This window comes from Somniosus microcephalus, chromosome 4 (assembly GCF_052327205.1).
Source record: "Somniosus microcephalus isolate GS21.2 chromosome 4, FLI_Smic_1.0, whole genome shotgun sequence".
Classification (NCBI taxonomy): domain Eukaryota; kingdom Metazoa; phylum Chordata; class Chondrichthyes; order Squaliformes; family Somniosidae; genus Somniosus; species Somniosus microcephalus.
Window position 1 is genome coordinate 186,536,258 of NC_140990.1, and position 22,897 is coordinate 186,559,154.

Here is a 22,897-nt window from a genome sequence, read left to right on the forward strand (position 1 = left end):
GGACGCAAGAGCCATAGCTCCCCAGGCCTGAATAAACCGTTTTTACTTCAATTATTGGGTCTGTCTTTCTTACAACAAGCCAGTGTTGTCGACTTTGTATATCACTTAGTCCACACTTTGGGGGCTTACATCAGAGGAGACCAAGAAATATTAACTCAGTCATTGAAAGTTGTGTTACTGAGGACTGAACTGAAGGAAACTGATGAATGTAGAGTGGAATTATCAGCAAAAGGGTTGGATAAATAGTGGAGGAGTTCATTGATATGAAGGAAGTGAGTTGAAGTGAACACAGAACCTTGGATAACCCCTGAGTTAATGGAAGATCATAAAAGCTTTAAAAAAGGGTAAGAAGATGAAGGAACTGTGATATATTTCCAAGTCAGGATGGTGTGTGACATGAAGGGGAACTTGCAGGTGATGGTGTTCCCATGCGCCTGCTGCCCTTGTCCTTCTCGGTGGTAGAGGTCGCGGATTTGGGAGGTACTGTCGAAGAAGCCTTGGCGAGTTGCTGCAGTGCATCTTGTAGAAGGTACACACTGCACGGTAAAAGACAGAGAGTAGGGATAATGGGTATGTACTCGAATTGGAAGGAAGTGATTAGTGGTGCTCCACAAGGATCTGTGCTGGGGCCTCCACTATTCACTATATTTATTAATGACTTAGATAACACAATAGAGAACCATATATCCAAATTTGCCGATGACACAAGAGATTGGTGTTTTTTTGGCAGATGGAGTATAATGTGGGAAAGTGCGAGGTTATACACTTTGGCAGGAAAAATAAAAAAGCAAATTATTATTTAAATGGAGAGAGTTTGCAAAATGCTACAGTTCAGAGGGACCTGGGGGTCCTTGTGCATGAAACACAAAAAGTTAGCATGCAGGTACAGCAAGTAATCAAAAAGGCAAATGGAATGTTGGCCTTTATTTCAAAGGGATTGGAGTATAAAAGCAGGGAAGTCCTGCTACAACTGTACAGGGTATTGGTGAGAACACGCCTTGAGTACTGCATACAGTTTTGGTCTCCTTATTTAAGGAAGCATATACTTGCATTGGAGGCAGTTCAGAGACGATTCACTAGGTTCATTCCAGAGATGAGGGGGTTGACTTATGAGGAAAGGTTGAGCAGGCTGGGCCTATACTCATTGGAATTTAGAAGAATGAGAGGTGATCTTATTGAAACATATAAGATACTGAGGGGGCACGACAAGGTAGATGTGGAGAGGATGTTTCCCCTCGTGGGGAAATCTAGAATGCGGGGGCACTGTTTTAGAATAAAGGGTCGCCCTTTTAGAACTGAAATGAGGAGGAATTTCTTCTCTCAGAGGGTCGTAAATCTGTGGAATTCTCTGCCCCAGAGCTGTGGAGGCTGGGTCATTAAATACATTTAAGGTGAAGATAGATAATTTTTTGCAAGATAAGGGAGTGAAGGGTTATGGGGAGCAGGTGGGGAAGTGGCTTTGAGCCCAAGATCAGCCATGATCTTATTGAATGGCAGAGCAGGCTCGAGGGGCCAAGTGGCCTATTCCTGCTCCTATTTCTTATGTTCTTATATTATGGTGGCATAGTAAGTAGTGTGGATGGGAGAATAACATTTCAAAAAGACATTAATAGATTGAGTGGGCAAAACTGTGGCTGATAGATTTCAATGCAGGCAAGTGTGAGGTCATCTACTTTGCACCAAAAAAGGATAGATCCTAGTATTTTTAAATGGTGAAAAGTTAGGAACAGTGGCGGTCCAAAGAGATTTAGGGGTCCCTTACACAGATCACTAAAATGTAGTAGTCAGATACAATAAATGGAATGTTAGCCTTTATAACCAAAGGGCTAGAATATAAAGGGGAGAAAGTTTTGCTACAGCTATACAAAGCCCTGGTTAGACCACATCTAGAACATTGTGTAACGTTTTGGGCACCACATCTTAGAAAGGATAGCTACCTCCAAAGTGATCCCACCACCAAACGCATCTTCCCCTCCCCTCCCCTTTCAGCATTCCGTAGGGACCGCTCCCTCCGAGACACCCTAGTCCACTCCTCTATCACCCCCAGCACCCCTTCCCCTTGCACCTTCCCGTGCAAGCGCAGGAGATGTAACACCTGCCCCTATACCTCCCCCCTTCCCACTGTCCAGGGCCCCAAACACCCCTTCCAGGTGAAACAGCAATTTACTTGTACTTCTTGCAATCTAGTATACTGTATTCGCTGCTCACGATGCGGTCTCCTCTACATTGGGGAGACCAAACGCAGATTGGGTGACCGCTTGCGGAACACCTCCGTTCAGTCCGTAAGGGTGACCCCGAGCTTCCAGTCGCCTGTCATTTTAATTCACCGCTCCATTCCCACTCTGACCTCACCGTCCTTGGCCTCTTGCATTGTTCCACGGAAGCTCAACGTAAACTCGAGGAACAGCACCTCATCTTCCGATTAGGCACTTTGCAGCCTTCCGGACTCAATATCGAGTTCAACAATTTCAGATCATAACCTCGGCCCCTATTACATTTTTACTTATATATTTTTCCCACCCCTTTGTTTTGGCTCTTCCCTTCACCCCCCCATTCCTTTTTTTTCTCTCTCCCACATGGCAGCTGTTTCTCATCCTGCCAGCACACTTCACACCTAATCTGAGCCGTCCTTTGTCTCCACTTGTCCTATTACCATCTCGTCTGGTTTTGAATACCTCTTAATGTCTCTTTACTTCTCTTTTGTTCTATCGCAGCCCTGCCTTCGATCTATTTTATTTCCTTTCCAGTTTTGAAAAAGGGTTCACCCGAAACGTCGACTTTTAATTTCTCTCCACGGATGTTGCCTGGCCTGCTGAGTTTTTCCAGCATTTTCTGTTGTTATTTCAGATTTCCAGCATCTGCAGTATTTTGTTATCGTACTCGTGTCTCCAGCAGGCCGTGCGCTTTCGCCGATCACGTGACTCCACTGTTGCGGTGGTTGCTAGGCTGGCGCGTCATGCCCGGTCTGCACGCGCGGTGACGGAGGCGGCGCGCGCAGTGGCTGTTGGGGCGGAGCTGGCTTGAAGCTGTTTGAGGTGTTCGGGGAACGGGAGTATTCCTTCCCGTCCTATCCGGCTTGGTTCGGCGATTGTGGAGACCGGGGTGGCGCCTGATACTGGGCTAAGGCCTCGGGGATCGGCTACTCCCCTCCTCATACATGAGGTAGAGAGCGAGGAAGCGTCATGAGCGGTCAGTTCGTGAAGCGGACCCAGGACTCGCTGGGGAAAGTGATCAAAAAGCCGCCGCTGACCGAGAAGCTGCTCAGCAAGCCCCCTTTCCGCTATCTGCACGACATCTTCACCGAGGTGAGCGGGGACGGGGGAGAAAATGGGTGGGAGGCCTGGTAGGCAAAAGGTGCGAGGTGGCGCTTCCATCCCGGAGCTGGTTGCTAGGGACACACCGCGACGCCACCGGGCCTGCTGGCTTAAATCTGCAGCAAGTGTCTCCGGTCGGAGAATCCTCGCTATCCGACAGCGTTTAATTCTGACAGAGCGGCGGCAAGTGCCTGTTGCTGGGAGGTAAACAAAGCGGGGAGGGGACTTGCCCTGGAGAGATTTTTTGCTTTCGGCATTTTAATCACATCACCCCCAACCCCCTTTGGGAGGCTTATTATCAAACTGGCGATACGCTGTGTGGTCGTAGCTGGTTGAATTTCAGAAGTATCCCTGTGCACATGGATGGAGGGTCTGTCTAATCCTTGGTTCTTGTCAACAAGGAAACTTGAATTGTATTTGTGGATTTCTCAGTAGTTTGGTTGGGAGACTGTTAAGGATGGCAATGTGTTTTTCCTTGTCGGACGCCTGGCTTTATAACTTTGGCTATACTCAACTGTATTGAAGGTTCTTCATTTGTATATATGACAGAAGTTATGACTGGAGGTAGAACTTTGCATTCCAAGTTCTCATTCTTCCATACCCACCTCCTAAAAATCTGTGACTCTTAAGTATTTCATGTTTGTCTTTACTCTTTCCCCCTTTCAAGATCCAACATTTTGCATCTCCACAAGCAGGGCGTACATTTACTTTTTGGGTTTTTAATGTTAGATATTTCTTTGAATTCCTTGTCACTCCTGTAAGTGGCCCCCATGTTCCTTACAAACTGGGGTGTGCCCTTATCTGCCCAGTAATTGTAGCAAGACCCCGGGATTGAACAGACAGCCCTTGACACTGCGTTCTGTCTTATAGAATATACGACTTTGGAAGGTGGGAGGATACACACTATTGGAGAGTGACTGATTGATTATAAACCAACAGACACATTTATTTGATTGTATTCAACAGCAACAACAACGTGCATTTATATAGTGCCTTTAATGTAGTCAAAATATCAAAACAACAAAGTCTTCTCCTGTTAGCCCTTAACATAAAATTGATCCTTGAAACATGGTCCCTCACTTATGGACCAAAATGCTGTCTGATTAGCTTTGTATGTCATATTGAGCTCAGGCTGACCGGGAGTAAGTCAAACTTAAATCCTTTGAAGATACACCCCAACAAAGAATATTAAAAACATATATAACTAATAACTATATCACATGGCCAGCTATTCACAGGTTGTCATTTACATAGAGCTTCATTCATTTTTTTTTATTCATTCATGGGATGTGGGTGTCACTGTCATTGCTCATCCCTAATTGCCCTTGAGAAGGTGGTGTTGAGCTACTTTCTTGAACCGCTGCAGTCTGTGTGGTGAAAAAGTATTCCCACAGTGTTGTTAGGGAGGGAGTTGCAGGATTTTGACCCAGCGACGATGAAGGAACGGCGATATATTTCCAAGTCAGGATGTGTGACTTGGAGGTGGTGGTTTTTCCATGCACCTGCTGCCCTTGTCCTTCAAGGTGGTAGAGGTTGCGGGTTTGGGAGATGCTGTCGAAGAAGCCTTGGCGAGTTGCTGCAGGGCATCTTTTGATGGTGTACACTGTGCCAGTGGTGGAGAGAGTGAATGTTGAAGATAGTGGATGGGGTGCCAATCAAGCGGGGCTGCTTTGTTCTGGATGGTGCAAGCATCTTGAGTCTTGTTGGAGCTGCACTCATCCAGGCAAGTGGAGAGTATTCCATCACACTCCTGACTTATGCCTTGTAGATAGTGTAAAGGCTTTAGGGAGTCACTTGCCACAGAATACCCAGCCTCTGACCTGCTCTTGTAGCCACAGTATTTATGTGGCTGGTCCAGTTAAGTTTCTGGTCAATGGTGATCCCCAGGATGTTGATGGTGGGGGATTCGATGATAGTAATGCCATTGAATGTCATGGGGAGGTGGTTAGACATTCTCCTGTTGGAAATGGTCATTACCTGGCACTTGTGTGGCGCGAATGTTACTTTCCACTTATCAGCCCAAGACTGAATGTTGTCCAGATCTTGCTCCATGCGGGCATGGACTGCTTTATTATCTGAGGAGTTGCGAATGGAACTGCACAATATGCAATCATCAGTGAACGTCTCCACTTCTGACCTTATGATGGAAGGAAGGTCATTGTTGAAGCAGCTGAAGATGGTAGGGCCTACGACACTGCCCTGAGGAACTCCTGCAGTGATGTCCTGGTGCTGAGATGATTGACCTCCAAAAACCACAACCATCTTCTTTTGTGCTAGGTATGACTCAATCCAGTAAAGAGTTTTCCCCCTGATTCCCATTGACTTCAGTTATACTGGGGCTCCTTGATGCCACACTCGGTCAAATGTTGCCTTGATGTCAAGGGCAGTCACTCTCGCCTCACCTCTGGAATTCAGCTCTTTTGTCCATGTTTGGGCCAAGGCTGAAATGAGGTCTGGAGCCGAGTGGTCATTGATATGTAACAAATACTTTGAATGTCCTGTTTGTCAGGTTCCCATCCAAATCTAAAGGCAGCAATCAAAACATGTACCAAGGCATCCCTCTGCTTATCCTAAGGTGTGAATATCAGCCAAACTGTCATATGTTCCATGTAGCTTGGCAGCAACAGATTGACTTTAACCCTGTGTGTGCGCTGTGACAAGCAACAAATAAACTATTAAATAGGCCTTTATAGAGAAAAATGCAAGCACCACTTTCCCTGTTAAGTTTTCTTGATTTCGGCTAATAAATCAAGATTGTCACCAGGGCTACCGAATAAGTGAAATGCGGTTCTTACTGGTATTTTGGGGGTTACAATCCATAATTCAAACTATTTTTCTGTGACAACAGAAACCAATGGCATTGATTGATTATGATTCAACAAATTTGCTGTGATTCTCAGTTATTAAAACCATAAGAATCTACTGCACCGTATACACTGACTTAAATTGTCCACTTTGACATCTACTGTCTTGCTGCAGTTGTACAGGGCCTTGGTGAGACCATATCTTGAGTCTTGTGTGCAGTTTTGGTCGCCATATCTGAGGAAGGATGTTCTTGCCATGGAAGGAGTTCAGCGAAGATTCACCAGGCTGATACCTGGGATGGCAGGAATGACGTATGAGGAGAGATTGGGTCGATTGGGCTTGTACTCGCTGGAGTTTAGAAGAATGAGAGGGGATCTCATTGAAACTTATAAAATTCTGACAGGACTGGACAGACTAGATGCAGGAAGGATGTTCCCGATGGTCGGGGAGTCCAGAACCAGGGGTCACAGTCTAAGGATAAAGGGTATGCCATTTAGGACAGAAATGAGGAGGAATGACTTCACCCAGAGAGTGGTGAACCTGTGGAATTCTCTACCACAGAAGGCAGTAGAGGCCAATTCATTAAATATATTCAAGAAGGAGTTGGATATATTTCTTAAGGCTAAAGGGATCAAGGGGTATGGAGAGAAAGCAGGGACGGGGTACTGAATTTGGATGATCAACCATGATCACATTGAATGGCGGAGCAGGCTCGAGGGGCCGAATGGCCTACCCCATCTCCTATCTTCTATGTTACAACTAACACTGAAAAACAAAGGAACTAAACTGCCACAAGACGTCCATGCATTCTGCCTGTACTACTCCATGTGCCAACTTATCTGGTCGCACTCTTGCTTCTCACAGATCACAGAAATCACAGAAACCCCACAGTGCAGATAGAGGCCATTTCGGCCCATCGAGCCTGCACCGACACATATCCCACCCGATCCCCGTAACCCCTACACCAACACATATCCCACCCTATCCTCGTAACCCCACGTATTTAATCCCCCTAACACTAAGGGTCAATTTATCATAGCCAATCAACCTAACCCGCACATTTTTGGACTGGGAGGAAACCGGAGCACCCGGAGGAAACCCACGCAAACACGGGGAGAATGTGCAAACTCCACACAGACAGTCACCCGAGTCAGAAAACCAGATGAGGTGTAAAAAAAAGCCTATCCATGCTCTATCGCCCTTTCTTCACTTGGCAATAAAGGTTAAAATTACCTCCAAGGACTTGAATACATAATCCAGACTGACATTTCAATGCAGCACTGTTGGAGTTCTTCATTATTGGAGATGCTGCCTTTCGGACAAAACATTAAACTGAGATCCTATCTACCTTTTCAGGTGGATGTATAAGATCCCATGGTACTTTTCCAAGAAGAGCAGGAAGTTCTCCTAGTGTCTTGGACAACATTTATCCCTTAACCAACATGACCAAAACAGATTATTCTATACAAAAGCAAAATACTGTGGATGCTAGAAATCTGAAATAAAAACAGAAACTGCTGGAAACACTCAGCAGGTCAGGCAGCATCTGTGGAGAGAGAGAAGCAGAGTTAACATTTATGGTCGATGACCTTTTGTACGATTCTATAACAGGTTATTCATCTTATTGCTGTTTGTGGGAGCTTGGTGTGTGCCAATTGGCAGTTGTCTACAAGACAACAATGAAACCTAGCTCCATTCATGTTCATATCATTGCCACCTGAGCCTTTCACGATCCTGTTTGGATTCAAAGATTCTAGCGTCTTGATTCCTAAGCGGAGTCCGAAAACCAAATCTAGATAAATCACTACTAAACTGGGACTTCAGTCAGGTATTGCACAAATAACTATCTTCTTTTAGAATCTCTTGGTACTTGTTCTAAAATACTGCTCATGGAAGGCCTTGATTTAAGTATGCACGGTTGATGTAATCCAGATACTAATCATCAGTTAACGTTAGCGGTTAGGATCCTACGTATCATTCCAAAGACATCAACTATTCACCCAAGGCATACTATCCCAGACGACCTAAGAAACAATGTTTCATTTCAGTTCATAGGAGGCATAAGCTTGCCTATGAGAGCTTTTGTGTTGGGCATTGTGATTGTATGGTGGTAGACATATCCAGGTTTCCTGACAAAGTTTGCACTCCATTTTTGTTTAGGTCAAGAAATTGGAATCTCTAGTTTTTAATACTCTCCTCCTCAATTGGAGTTAGGAAAACATTTTCATTTTGTAGATATCCATAGCACTCTGGTTTGTACATAGACTGTAACTAATGCCTCTGTCAATTAGAGCTTTTTTTAACATTTAATGTTACAATTTGGGCTTTTCCAGATACTTTATCTTGTGCCGAACACACAAACTGTGCCTCCTATGAACTGAAATGAGACCTTGTTCCTTGTGGGATAGTATGCCTTGGGTGAACAGTTAATGCCTTTGGAATGATATTCTGCCTCTCCACCACCCCTCGACCCCTCTATTACCTCTGTGCTATCAGATTGCTTGTCCAACATGAGCTGCAATTTCCTTCAGTTAAATATTGGGAAGACCAAAATCATCATCATCGACTCCTGCCACAAACTCCGTACCCTTACCCCATATTCTATCACCCTCCTCGGCCACTGTCAAGTTGAACCAGACTGTTTGCAACCTCAGCAGCCTTTTGGATCCTGAGCTGAGCTTCAACACTAAGATCACCTACTTCCTCTCTGTAACATTGCCCTCCTCCACCCCTGCCTCAACCCACCTGCTGCTGAAAGTCCTGTACATGCCTTTTTAACTCCAGACTCTTTAACTGTTCCAATGCTCTCCTGGCTGGCTTTCCGTCCCCCACGTTTTGTAAATTTCAGCTCATCCAAAGCTGCCAGTATCCTGCACCAAGTACCGCTCATCCTTCACTCCTGTCCTTTTGACCTACATTGGGTCCTGGTCCCTCCTATGCCTCCAATTTAAAATTCAAATCCTCATATTTTAAAATTCCTTCATGGTCTTGCTCCTCCCTATATATACAACCCAACCATTGGCAGCCTTGCCTTTAGCCATCTAGGCCCCACACCGTGGCATTCTCTCACCTAAGCCTATTTGCTTCTCTTACTTTACAATCTTCCATAAAGCCCACTTCTTTGAGCAATCATTTAGTTAGCTCTCCTAATATCTCATCTTCTGACTTGGTGTCCATTTATGTCTGATTACGTTAAAGACGTTTATATAAATGCAAGTTGGTGTTTTTATTTTCTATTTGAAATGATCTCCTCCACTAATCACAGCTGTCTCTCATCAAAGTCTCTGCTTGTCGTATGCAGGATACTGCATGCCTGATATGATATGCTGCTATGAAGTTATGAGGAGAGGGTGTTAGACAGTAACTTCTGACAAACTACAGGAAACTTCTTTTTATACGGGACCGGCGTGGTGCCGGTTCATCAAAAATTCCGGATAACCGAAAGCTATAGTAAAAGATACGGAGAGATGAGAGCTCCGTGCTAAGCAACAGGGTTTGTTGCTTTATAACAGGTTCAGAACAATGGCCACAAGTTCCAAGCATCTCTGTAGGTAAGCAACAGCTGCAGCCACACCCTTGCACAGCAACAGATCGAGGAAGGCAAGTACAATATGAAGTAAAACTTACCTGAACCTACTCCTGAATTTTGCCGGTTAACCGAGATTTCCGGTTATTTAGGTGCCGGTAAATCGAAAGTTTCCTGTATATCCCATAATAATATAATAGAGATCTAGACTTTGATGAGAAATGGGGTTCTTTTAGACTGAGAAAATCTGATAAATGTAATGCTATCTTGGTGGGCTAACTAATTTTTTAGATATACATCTTTTATAAAAAAAAAAAAAAAAAGTTGAAAACTTTCCTCTGTAAAGTGAGTAAAAGTAGGCTGGACTCTTATCGTGGTCATTCTTTATCTTATGGACTAGCCAACTTGCTTAAAAGTAACATTCACTCAAGGCCCTTATAAGAAAAGACCATTCAGCCCATCAAAGCTCATCGTTATAATGTCCTAACTCTCCCATCACAGTATCCAACTTTATTTTGAGCAATCTCAATGTTTTTGCTTGAACTACTGTGGCAGATTATTCAAAACATTTATCACTGTTTGAGTAAATAATTATTTTTCATCTAAGGAAACTGTTTACAATTCATATTGTTTCTATTTATAGATCTGATGTGCGGGCTTCGGGACTGTACCTTTATTACACAATACCATCCAGAAATATTTTTTTAAACATTATACTTTTTGATAGTTTAAATGCCTATACTCACATGGTTGCCCTAGCATAGGAGAAGTAATGCACTGATTGATTATGCTCTATAGAAAAATGTTGGGCTGTAAATTATTTTATGGAAATTAACATTAAAATGTAGCCAATTCCATTTAACAATAATCTTGGGCAATCAGATTTACTGATGCCAATATAATTGTCAGAGATGATTGGAAGCCAAATTAACAAATTGTTTACAACAATAAATGCTTTCCAATTTTACAATGAAATTGCAAGACTGTGCTTCTGCATTGAAATCCTATTTGCTTAAATAATATTTCGGTGCTTTTGATTAGGCTAGGGGTAAAATCAAACTGAAGGACATTGACCCGTATTTTGCAGCCCCCGTGGGTGCGTATGCGCCCGTAAGGGCCACGCAAGTTCCGGGTTTTCGTGCACAAAGCACATGCGTGAAAACCCGGAACTTGCGATCTGTCAAGAATCATAGCCATCTGCGGGCGGATTTGTCCAACTTCTGCTCAGCGAATGCCTGTGAAATTCTTATGCCTGGTAAAAGAGTTTAAATGAATATAAAAATAAACTTTTTTCAATCATTTAAACATTAAAAAACCTGTGCAATAAAGTAAGGTTATTTTTAGCCCCTTTAAAACATTTAAATTTATTTTTCAAAGTATTAAATTTTTGTTTTAAACATTTAATTAAATGGCATTTTAATTATTTTTAAATATGTAATTTCTTTTTATTAGATGTATTTTTTGGGGTATTCCCATTCATACTTATGGGAATTCCATACATATGGTAGGAAGCCTCGACTGCAAATTCAGGGCCATTATCTTTTTTTCTAAATTCCAGAAGGTGGAGCTCTTCATATGGAGTTCCTACCTTTGAGGGGCTGACTGATGTGAGCTCATGATGATCTGCCCTCGCTATGGACAGGTTGATATGAACTCATTAAGAAAGCACAACATTGTTAATGCCCACTATGGAACAGAAAATCAAAGTCACTTCAATGTAGTTGCCTAGTTAACTTGTTACCAGGTTGTAAATATTTGTTTATGTACTTCAAGTGGAACAATGTCCATTTCAGGTAGTGATTTGAACTAATGAACAATTGATGTTTTAAATTGTTTGTGTTGCGTGGATGTTGTATTTGTTTCTGCTGTCACTATGGTACTTGGAAATGAACACAACTAAGAGGTTGTCTCAAAAGTCTATTGTCACAAACGCTTTTAATATAGGTTTTGACCATTTCTTTTGCTTTTCTTTCCCTCCTCCTTGTCAGCATGAAAGAAGTTTGAATTATTACCAGAAATTGCAAGAGAATCATGCCTTCGATGATGCAAAAAAAGTTGTTCTGTTCGCTCCCATATATTGATTCAAAGTTGCCTCTGCATTTTATTCAGGGAACCTACTTTAAGAAAATAACCTGTATGTAATTTTTAAAATAGAAAACTGCCAAGCAACACATAGTTCCCTGAACAAATGGGGTTCATGATCAAGCAATATGTAAATAAAGCACTGAGCAGAATCATCTAGATTGCTGACAGAAAGGTGATGTGGATGAGTTTCCAAATGGGCTTCAGCAAACAAAAATCCACCTACCATTTTCCAATGTGTTGTTTATAGTGATACAAAAAATTCAGACATTTTCTTTCACAAATGGGACCATGGATTAGAATTTACCTGTAGCAATTCAAAGAAACTGGAATTAAGTCACTCCAAACAGGGAAAAAGGTATTCATTGCAAACATAGAAAACCAAGTTTTCAACTGTAGCACTAAAGTAGTTTTTATTCATTGTATCAAATGAAAAGGTTACTTATGTGGCAGTAAAAGCCAAATGCCTGCAATAGAAAGGTATCAAGATGGTCGCAACAAAGGTTTAGTCCTGCAACAATAACCTCTGCGTAATTTAATGGTTTTAAACAAGCTTTAATATACATTGACTAATAACAGTATTGTAGTTATACAACTGTTCGACAGTATTACACGAAATGGCAAGTTATTAATGCAACCTGTTTCCTCCACAAAATCCAAGATGATCAGATTTGCACCTTTATGGGCTACCATTAAGGCGAAAGGACTTCCAACTGCCATGAGAGCTCTAACTTTACTATTACTCAATCTTAGGCTGCACGTACCCATAACCGTATTTGTTTTCCCGCCAAGCTGAGCTGTTTATGCAGCGTCCTAATGTCCTCGGTCTCCATCTCTGTCTTACAGGCTTGTATAGTCCTCTGGAATGTGTAGGCTCTATCTGTAAGTGTCTGGTTCTTTACAGTTTGTTCCAAAACAAAACCTGTTATTTGTAAGCTCAGCTAGCAAGAATGTTTGAACTTGTTGTACACGAGACTGGGTCTGATGGGAAGATGGTCAACTAGTAACAGCCTTTTGAACCTGAGTGGAACCACTCTGGGTCAATTTTCACTTTACCCATTAACTTTCTTTCTGACCTTGCCTTAGATCATCTTGGAGTTTACAATCGGTTAATACTAAATTTACATAAGCACACATAACACATACGTATTGCTCCAACGGTTTCTTTGGCCTTATTTCATTTGCTGGTGATCATCTGTGACTTCCCTTGTACTCCACACTTGGGTGAGCTCTCTGCTGACATGGCTCCTTGTATTCCTCTTTAATTTTGTAAGGGCTATTAACTTTTAATGACTGCACCCAAGGAATATTCACAGTTTGAATCCATTCAAAATCAAAAACATGACACCAAGTATCTCAAAAATAATACACCTGTGTATACATACCTAGAGAAAACAATTAACAAACTTAAAACAGCATATGCTTGTAGAAAAGGCATTGATTTAATGCTTAAAATACTTCCAACATAAAAGGCAGGTGTGGTGCCTGAGGACTGCTAACGTGGTACCGTTGTTTAAAAAGGGAGAACGGGATAGACCGAGTAATTACAGGCCAGTCAGTCTAACCTCGGGGTGGGAAAATTATTGGAAAAAATTCTGAGGGACAGGATAAATCTTCATTTGGAAAGACACGGATTAATCAGGGACAGTCAGCATGGATTTTTAAAGGGAAGGTTGTGTCTGACTAACTTGATTGCATTTTTTGAGGAGGTAACAAGGAGGGTCGATGAGGGTAATGCGTTTGATGTAGTCTATATGGATTTTAGCACCTTTTTTGAACAGTGGGGTAACATTAGCTACCCGCCAATCCATGGGTACTGTTCCAGAGTCTATCGAATTTTGTTCCTCTACCTTTTGTTCCAGCATCTTATTTTGCTGTGCTTTACATGCTCCAAATTTTCTGGATTTCCTTGCACCTTTGACTTGAAGATAATCTACTGATGCAGCTAAGGTTGTGCTGTCTTTGGTTTTCTGATCTAATTGGAGTGTTTTAAACTTTTGATGCAGTCGCTTTCTGTTTGGATGTTTTGGTCTAATTGAATTTCCAGGTTCTAGCTGTGATTGCTTTCTGGTTCTAATTGTTTCTTCAGTTTTATAATTGGCAGAGACATTAAACAAATACTTTGTTTTTGTGTCTTCTTCCGTAAGACAAATACATTCTGGAAATAGTGTTGACCCAAGGGTCTAGTGAGAATGAGAAACTTAAAGAAATTAGTATTAGTAAAGAAATAGTACTGGAGAAATTAATGGGACTAAAAGCTGACAAATCCCCTGGACCTGATGGCCTATTTCCTAGGGTTTTAAGAGGTGACTACAGAGAAAGTAGATGCATTGGTTTTGATCTTCCAGAATTCCCTAGATTCTAGAACTGTCCCTGCAGATTGGAAGGTAGCAAATGTAACCCCACTATTCAAGAAAGGAGGGAGAGAGAAAACCGGGAACTGGAGACCATTTAGCCTGACATCAGTAGTAGTGAAAATGCTAGAATCTATTAGGGATGCGGTAACAGGACTCTTAGAAAATCATAATATGATTCGGCAGAGTCAACACGGATTTATGAAAGGGAAATCGTGTTTGACAAATCTGTTGGAGTTTTTTGCGGTTGTAACTAGCAGGGTAGAGGCCGGGGAACAAGTGCATGTAGTGTATTTGGATTTTCAGAAAGCACTTGATGAGGTACCACACAGGAGGTTATTACACAAAAGTAGGGCTCATGGGATTGGGGGTAATATTAGCATGGATTGAGGATTGGTTAACAGACAGAAAACAGAGTAGGAATAAACTGGTCATTTTCGGGGTATCGCAAGGATCAGTGCTTGGGCCTCCGCTGTTTACAATCTATATCAGTGATAAGTTTGCTGACAATACAAAGCTAGGTGGGAAAGTAAGTTGTGAGGAGGATGCAAAGAGGCTGCAAAGGGATATAGACAGGTTAAGTGAGTGGGCAAGAACATGGCAGATAGAATATATTGTGGCGAAATGTGAAGTTGTCCACTTTGGTAGGAAAAATAGAAAAGCAGAATAGTTTTTAAATAGTGAGAGATTGGGGAAATGTTGGTATTCAGCGGAACCTGGGAGTCCTTGTACACTAATCACAAAAAGTTAATATACAGGTACAGCAAGCAATTAGAAAAGCAAATGGTATGTTGGCCTTTATTACAAAAGGGTTGGAATACAAAAATAAAGAAGTCTTGCTGCAATTATATAGGGCCTTGGTGAGCCCACATCTGGAGTACTCTGTACAGTTTTGGTCTCCTTACCTAAGGAAGGATATACTTGCCTTAAAGAGAGTGTAATAAAGGTTCACCAGTCTGATTCCTGGGATGGGGGGATTGTCCTATGAGGAGAGATTGAGTAGACTAGGTCTATATTCCCTAGTATTTAGAAGAATGAGAGGTGATCTCCTTGAAACATAAAATTCTTACAGATGCTGGGAGAATGTTTCCCCTGGCTGGGAAGTCTAGAACCAGGGACCACAGCCTCAGAATAAGGGGCCAGCCATTTAGGACTGAGATGAGGAGAAATTTCTTCACTCGAAGGCCTGTGAATCTTTGGAATTCTCTACCCCAGAGAGCTGTGGATGTTCAGTCTTTGAGTATATTGAAGACAAAGATTGATAGATATTTGGGATTCAAGGGATATGGGGATAGTGCAGGAAGGTGGAGTTGAGGTAGAAGATCAGCCATAGCGTCATAGTCATAACGGCACAGAAGGAAGTCATTCGGCCCATCGAGTCCGTGCCAGCTTTCTGTAGAGCAATCCAGTCAGTCCCAGTCCCCTGCTCTATCCCTGTAGCCCTGCAAGTTCATTTCCCTCAAGTGCCTATCCAGTCTCCCCTTGAAAACATAGAGTGTGTCCGCTTCCACCACTTCCGTCTGCAGCGAATTCCAGGTCATCACCACTCGCTGCATAAAAAAAAAAGTTTTTCCTCACATCCCCCCTGTATCTCTTGCCCAAAACCTTAAATCTGTGTTCCCTAGTCCTAGTACCATCAACTAGTGGGAACAACCTTTCCCTGTCTAGCCTATCCAAACCCATGATATTACTGAATGGTGGAGAAGGCTTGAAGGGCCAAATGACCTACTGCTCCTATTTCTTAGTTCTTATGTTCTTAGCTATTTCAACATCACTCGTAGAGTATGTGTGTCACCTATCTTTCCTTCTTGTGTGCACTACTTTACACTTGTCTTTCCACCCACTATATTTAGTCCTACTTGCTCTGTAATGTCTGAGCTGACTCCTTCAATTCCACTGGCTCGCCCCAGTTTGGTATCCTCTTCAATTTGACCAATTTGGTTGAGTTTCTGAGTACAAATCATTGATACAAGTTAGAAAGAGTAGTGGTTCCAACACTGAGCCTGGAGGCATCCCACTCAGTACTCTCCCCTCCCACCGTCGCTATGACTCCTCTAACAAGTGTTTATTGTTTTTTGCCCTTCAGCCAATTTTGTATTATCTGTTCTCAATATTTACCCTGGAATCTCAGTTTTGAACTTTATTAATAGTGCTTCATGAGGAATTTTGTCAAATGCCTTTTGGAAGAACGCATGCCATAGTTTTCCACAGTTCATTTGGGTTGTCACTTCCTCAAAGTTGTTGAAGTGGTCAGTCAGAAGGGCAGGATTTCCCCCTCTGCAGATGTGTGGATAATCACGTTCACTTCTAATAATTGATTCCATTATTTTACACTGAACTGAAGTTACACTAATTGCTCTGTAGTTACCCATGTCTGGTTGTCACCTCTTGAATATGGACACCACATTCGTTTTTGCAGCCTATTCCCAGTGTCCATTGAATCCCTCATACTAATTGTCAGTGTTGGTTTTTAAAGCTTATCTGAATAGCTTTGATATGCAATCAGTTTTTCACAGATTCACTGCAACCTTTGATCAAAATGTGCGCAGATTATTATTGTTGCATAGTCCCTCAGTTTATGCAGAGTTGAACATGAATTAAGCAAACCTTGTTCTTATGTTCACAGATCATTCATCTATCCTTTCCTCAGGGGCAGAATAAGAGCACATATATTCTTTCATCTCCTCCTCCACACAGTCGGGGGAAATTAGCTCCACAACTCAAGATCTAGAGATTTTTGTGTTTTTAACCATGTGCGTAGCAACAGGAGTAAGTTGCACATCCAAGTAAAATAAAATAGTGGGTCACTGATTCTATGTGCTGAAATATGAAAGAGGTCCCATTTTCTTTTGCAATTTTGAATGGAAAATACCATTAGGTTGTATGATGGTTTGTCATGGCCCGACAGGTTGTTTGGCAGTAATTATCAATTATCACCAATGTTCCCTGTAAGCTGATAGCCTCACCGTTATTATTAATGGAAAGTCCAGGCCAATATCTTCAGGAGGGGAAGAAATTGGCAAAAAAATGTGGTTGAAAGTTTGATTGCGCTTTTATTTGACTTGGCCTGTACTGAATCTGTGAAGTGTGTTTGAATGCTATTTTTAAATCCAGTTGTTTAAAGATGCATTACATCAATTGGGTGTTTTTGTCACCAGTCTGTTCCATCTTTCTGACTGGATGACATTTGAACTCATCTTGTTTGTGTTGGTGTTGCCAGGCAATTGTTACCAAGTGTAAAAAAAAGCTTCCCGTAATGCTCAAAGAAGGATTCGAAATGAAGCAAATGTACATAATAATTCATTTATAATTTCATGTTTAATATCTGGAAACAAAGAAAAGATTTTAACTTTTTGGATATTTTATCATAAACAAGTGTAAATGTTAGAAAGAGAAAAACTAGCTTTTTTGTACCAGATGCCATTCTTTCTCTGCACTCACATGAGTTGGAAGCTTAAGACATGAGGAGAAGTGTGTAGGAGCAAGAAAAGTCAGAAGAGAAATGGCCACAACAGTATAGATAAAATAGAGACCAAAAAAATAGTCATGGTGGGGAGAGAGTTTGGACGCCAAAGCTAAGAAGTGTTGCATATCAGTTTTTGTTTAGTACTGTATCTTGTCCAGGAGTGTGAGAGAGTATTAGAATAGTCTTGTATATATTGGAGGAGTATTCAAGACTTGGGCTTACTTGAAACACAATTTCTGGCTCTATTTTAGTAATGCTTATATTATTTCTCCTGTACTTGTTTGTCTGTCTGTTGTGCTCCATGTGCCCTTTCTGTGAAATGCTTTTTTTTGTCATGTTTTACATTTCATTTTACCAAGAGAATAAAGTACACAGTTTTCTTTACTGATTTAAAAAACCTTGTCTGTCAAGACCAGTGGGAATCTGTCAGTATTTTTCCTTCAACTTAAATTACTTTTTCATTTGCCTTCAATTTCTTTTTATAGGATGGCATGTTACTTATAACTATTTTGGTATTTTTACATTAAGTAGCATTTATTACAAGTAGATACGTTGCTTTTTACTGAAGTGTCTACAATTTTTAATCGAAGTGTTTCAGCCTGGACAAAGTAGTTGCCCAATTCACTCGAGAACAATAACTTGCATTTATGTAGCTCTTTTAATACAAAAAAATAGATACCACAACAACAAAAGCTTGTATTTATATAGCACCTTTAACATAGTCCCAAGGTGCTTTACAGGAGCATTATCAAACAAAATTTGACACCAAGCCACATAAGGAGAAATTAGGGCAGATCAAAGAGTTAGGTTTTAAGGAGAGTCTTAAAGAAGGGTAGAGAGGTAGAGATGTAGAGAGGCGGAGAGGTTTAGGGAGGGAGTTCCAGAGCTTAGGGCCTTGGTAGCTGAAAGCACGGCCACCAATGGTGGAGCGATTAAAATCAGGGATACTCAAGAGGGCAGAACTAGAGGAGCGCAGATATCTCAGAGGGTTGTGGGACTGGAGGAGATTACAGAGATGGGGAGGGGCGAGGCCACGGAGGGATTTGAAAACAAGGATGAGAATTTTAAAATTGAGGCGTTGCTTGACTGGGAGCCAGTGTAGGTCAGCAAGCACAAGGGAGATGGTTGCATGGAACTTGGTGCGAGTTAGGACACGGGCAGCAGAGTTTTGGATGACTTCAAGTTTACGTAGGGTAGAATGTGGGAGGCGGGAGTGTGTTGGAATAGTCAGGTCTAGAGGTAACAAAGGCACGGATGAGGGTTTCAGTAGCAGATGAGCTGAGGCAGGGGCGGAGTCGGGCGATGTTATGGAGGTGGAAATAGGCGGTCTTCGTTATGGTGCGGATATGTGGTCGGAAGCTCATTTCAGGGTCAGATATGACACCAAGGTTGTGAACAGTGTGGTTCAGCCTCAGACAAATGCTAGGGAGAAGGATGGAGTCGGTGGCTAGGGAACGGAGTTTGTGGTGGAGACCAAAGACCATGGCTTCGATCTTCTCAATATTTAGTTGGAGGAAATTCTGCTCATCCAGTACTGGATGTCGGACAAGCAGTCTGACAATTTAGAGACCGTGGAGGGGTCGAGAGAAGTGGTGGAGAGGTAGAGCTGGGTGTCGTCAGTGTACATGTGGAAACTGACCGTGTTTTCGGATGATGTCACCAAGGGGCAGCAATTAGATGAGAAATAGGAGGGGGCCAAGGACAGATCCTTGGGGGACACCAGAGGTAACGATGTGGGAGCGGGAAGAGAAGCCATTGCAGGTGATTCTCTGGCTACGATTAGATAGATAAGAATGGAACCAGGCGAGTGCAGTCCCACCCAGCTGGACTACAGAGATAGGTGTGTGTAAAATGAGCGTGGAACCAGAGATGTAACCAAAAGTTTTGGTCCAAGAGATGGGTTTTAAGGACATTTTTTATAAAGGAAATGGTGAAAGTAGTGGAGGGAGTGGAAGTTATAATGGGTCAAAGATGATGGTTTTGGTTTCAATGTTGAGCTAGATGATGTTGAGGCTTGCGCAAGACTGGATGTCAGACAACCAGTCTGCCAGTGTAGAGGCAGTTGCTGAGTCGAGAAATAGTGGAGAGGTACAGCTGGATTACAATAATCATTGGCATAAAGGTGGAAGCTGTGACCATATGTCTGTTGATGGTACTGAGGGAAGTAGATGAAGAAAAAGAGAGGGAACAAGGATAGATCTTTGGGTGACACTGGAGGTAATGGTGTTGGGGTGGGAAAAGAAGCCACTAGTGAAAATGCTCTGGCTACCTTTGGAGTGGAATGATGATCTAAGTAAGGGCAGTCCCATCAAGCTGGGCACTGGAGGAGAGGTGTTGGAGAAGAATATCATTACTGCTGTGTTGAACACTGCAGAGGTGTCAAGGAGGGATATCACAGAATCACAGAAACCCCACAGTGCAGATAGAGGCCATTTCGGCCCATCGAGCCTGCACCGACACATATCCCACCCGATCCCCATAATCCCTACACCAACACATATCCCACCCTATCCCCGTAACCCCACGTATTTAATCTCCCTAACACTAAGGGTCAATTTATCATAGCCAATCAACCTAACCCGCACATCTAAAGTGCATTCATAGAGATTTCATTTGTGAGTTTGGTTAGGCCTGTTTTGAACATGGCGGTTCGGGAGAGAGGAGCACGGTGCTGGGAGGTGACTGCACATTCGAGGACCATGTCAGATTTTTGATGGGGTTTGGTTGATGAGAATGAAAGGGTTGAGAGCGGGTTTGTTGAAGAGGGAGTGTGACAACATAGGAACAGGAGTAGGCGTAGGCCATTGAGCCCCTCAAGCCTGTTCCGCCATTCAGTGAGATCATGGCTGATCTGCGACCTAACTCCATATACTCGCCTTTGGCCCATATCCCTTAATACCTTTGGTTAACAAAAAGCTATTAATCTCAGATTTAAAATTAACAATTTATCCAGCATCAATTGCTGTTTGCAGAAAAGAGTTCTAAAGTTCTACCACCCTTTGTGTGTAGAAGTGTTTCCTAATTTCACTCCTGAAAGGTCTGGCTCTAATTTTTAGACTGTGCCCAATAGTCCTAGAATCCCCAACCAGCAGAAATAGTTTCTCTCTATCTACCCTATCTGTTCCCCTTAATATCTTGAAAACTTCAATCAGATCACCCCTTAACCTTTCTAAATTCTAGGGAATACAATCGTAATTTGTGTAATTTTCCCATGTAACTTAACCCTTGAAGTCTGGGTATCATTCTGGTAAACCTACGCTGCATTTCCTCCAAGGCCAATATATCCTTCCTTGGGTGTGGTGCCCAGAACAGCTCTCAGTACTCCAGGTGTGATCTAACCAGGGTTTTGTATAACTGCAGCATAACTTCTACCACCTTGTGCTCTAGTCCTCTAGATATAAAGGCCAGCATTCCATTAGCATTTTTGATTATTTTCTGTACCTGTTCATGACATTTTAATGATCCATGTACCTGGACCCCCAAGTCTCTTTGGACAGCCACTGTTTTTACCATTTAGAAAGTACCCTGTTCTATCCTTTTTAGGTCCAAAGTGGATGACCTCACATTTGCTTACATTGAAATCCATTTGCCAGAGTTTTGCCCATTCACTTAATCTACCAATATCCCTTTGTAATTTTATGCTTTCATCTACACTGGCTATGATGCCGCCTATCTTTGTGTCATCGGCAAACTTTGATATATGACTTTCTATGCCATCATCTAAGTCATTAATAAATATTGTGAATAGTTGAGGCCCCAACACAGATTGTGGGGACACCATGCTGCCAATTTGAGTACCTAGCCATTATCCCTACTCTCTCTCTGTTGCTGCTTAGCCAATTTCCGAACCAGGTCAATAAGTTGCCCTCAATTCTGTGGGCTTCAACTTTAGCTAACGGTCTCTTATGAGGGACTTTATCAAATGCCTTCTGGAAGTCCATATAAATAACATCCATGGACATTCCCTTGTCCACTACTTTAGTCACCTCTTCAAAAAATTCGATCAGGTTTGTCAGGCATGACCTACCTTTCACAAATCCATGCTGGCTCTCTCTAATCAACTGAAAATATTCGAGGTGTTCAGTCACCCTATCCTTAATTATAGACTCTAGCAATTTCCTGACAACAGATGTTAGGCTAACTGATCTATAATTCGCTGGTTTCCCTCTCTCACCGTTCTTAGTTTTGAAGGGGAAAAGGGATGGTGTCTGAGGAGGACGAACCATTGATACTAGTAATAGTTAAATAAATATGTATTCAAGTTACTCTTCTTTTCTATTTCTAGGTTATAAGGACCACTGGGTTTTTGAAAGGACTGTATACAGAGTTTGAGATGAAATCTGATAATGTAAAGGTAAGTGGAAAGTAATTGCAGACATTGAACAGAGTTTATATAGTGAGCTGTTTAGACAAAATTGGTGAATTAACCCTCTAGTGCAATATAATTGGCATGAGGGTTAATTCAACAATCCCGCATTCCCAGTGGGGAGCTGTGCGGGAAGAAGATAGGGCTACAACATTGTAATGCTGATCTCACCTGTGTTTCCACACAGAAGATTATTAGCAAAAATGAGAGTGTGTGGAATTAGAAGTAGCCTTTTAACTTGGTTTGGAAATTGGTTGGGAGGTAGGAGACAGAGTGTGGAGATAAAGGGTATGTACTCAGATTGGCAGGATGTGACAAGTGGTGTTCCCCAGGGAATATGTTCTGGAGCCTCAGCTTTTCATCATATTTATTAATGACTTGCATGAAGGGATAGAGAGTTGTATATCCACGTTTGCAGATGACACTAAATTAGGAGGGACAGTAAGTAGTTCAGATGGGAGCAGGAAGTTGCAAAGGGTCATAGACAGATTAAGTGGGCAAAACTATGACAGACGGAGTTTAATGTGGGCAAGTGTGAGGTCATTCACTTTGGATTCAAGAAAGATAAATTGGAGTATGTTCTAAATGGTGAGAAACTAGGATCTGTAGAGGAGCAAAGAGATTTGGGACTCCTAGTACACACATCATTAAAAGCTAGTAGACAGGTACATAAAGCAATCAAAAAGGATAATGGAATGTTGGCCTTTATCTCAATTCCAGCTTCAGTTGTATAGAGCCTTGATCAGACCCTATCTGGAGTATTATGTTCAGTTTGGGCACTGCACCTCGAGAAGGATATATTGGCCTTGGAAGTGGGTGCAGTGCAGATTCATCAGAATTCACCAGGGCTTAGAGGGTTAAATTATGAGGACAGGCAGCATTAACTTGGTTTGTATTCTCTTGAGTTGAGCAGGTTAATCTAATCGAGGTCTTTATAAAGTGATAAAAGGATTCAATAGGGTAGATACAGAGATACTAATTACT

The 22,897-nt window shown here is 42.1% G+C and overlaps 1 protein-coding gene across 5 annotated transcripts in view; it reads left to right on the plus strand.

Annotated features, from left to right (window-relative positions):
* Window positions 1-2,944: 2,944 nt before the first annotated feature.
* The window catches only part of ift54 (intraflagellar transport 54), a 220,132-nt gene continuing 200,179 nt past the window's right edge, over window positions 2,945-22,897 (plus strand). Inside the window, exons 1-2 of one of the 5 annotated variants that reach the window (XM_085985625.1) lie at window positions 2,945-3,305; window positions 21,833-21,901. In XM_085985625.1, the coding sequence (XP_085841751.1) occupies window positions 3,183-3,305; window positions 21,833-21,901 (192 nt within the window). In that variant the 5' untranslated portion in view covers window positions 2,945-3,182. The remainder of the gene's footprint in view (window positions 3,306-21,832; window positions 21,902-22,897) is intronic. The other 4 variants (XR_015078122.1, XM_085985622.1, XM_085985624.1 and 1 more) reach the window with 4 other exon arrangements.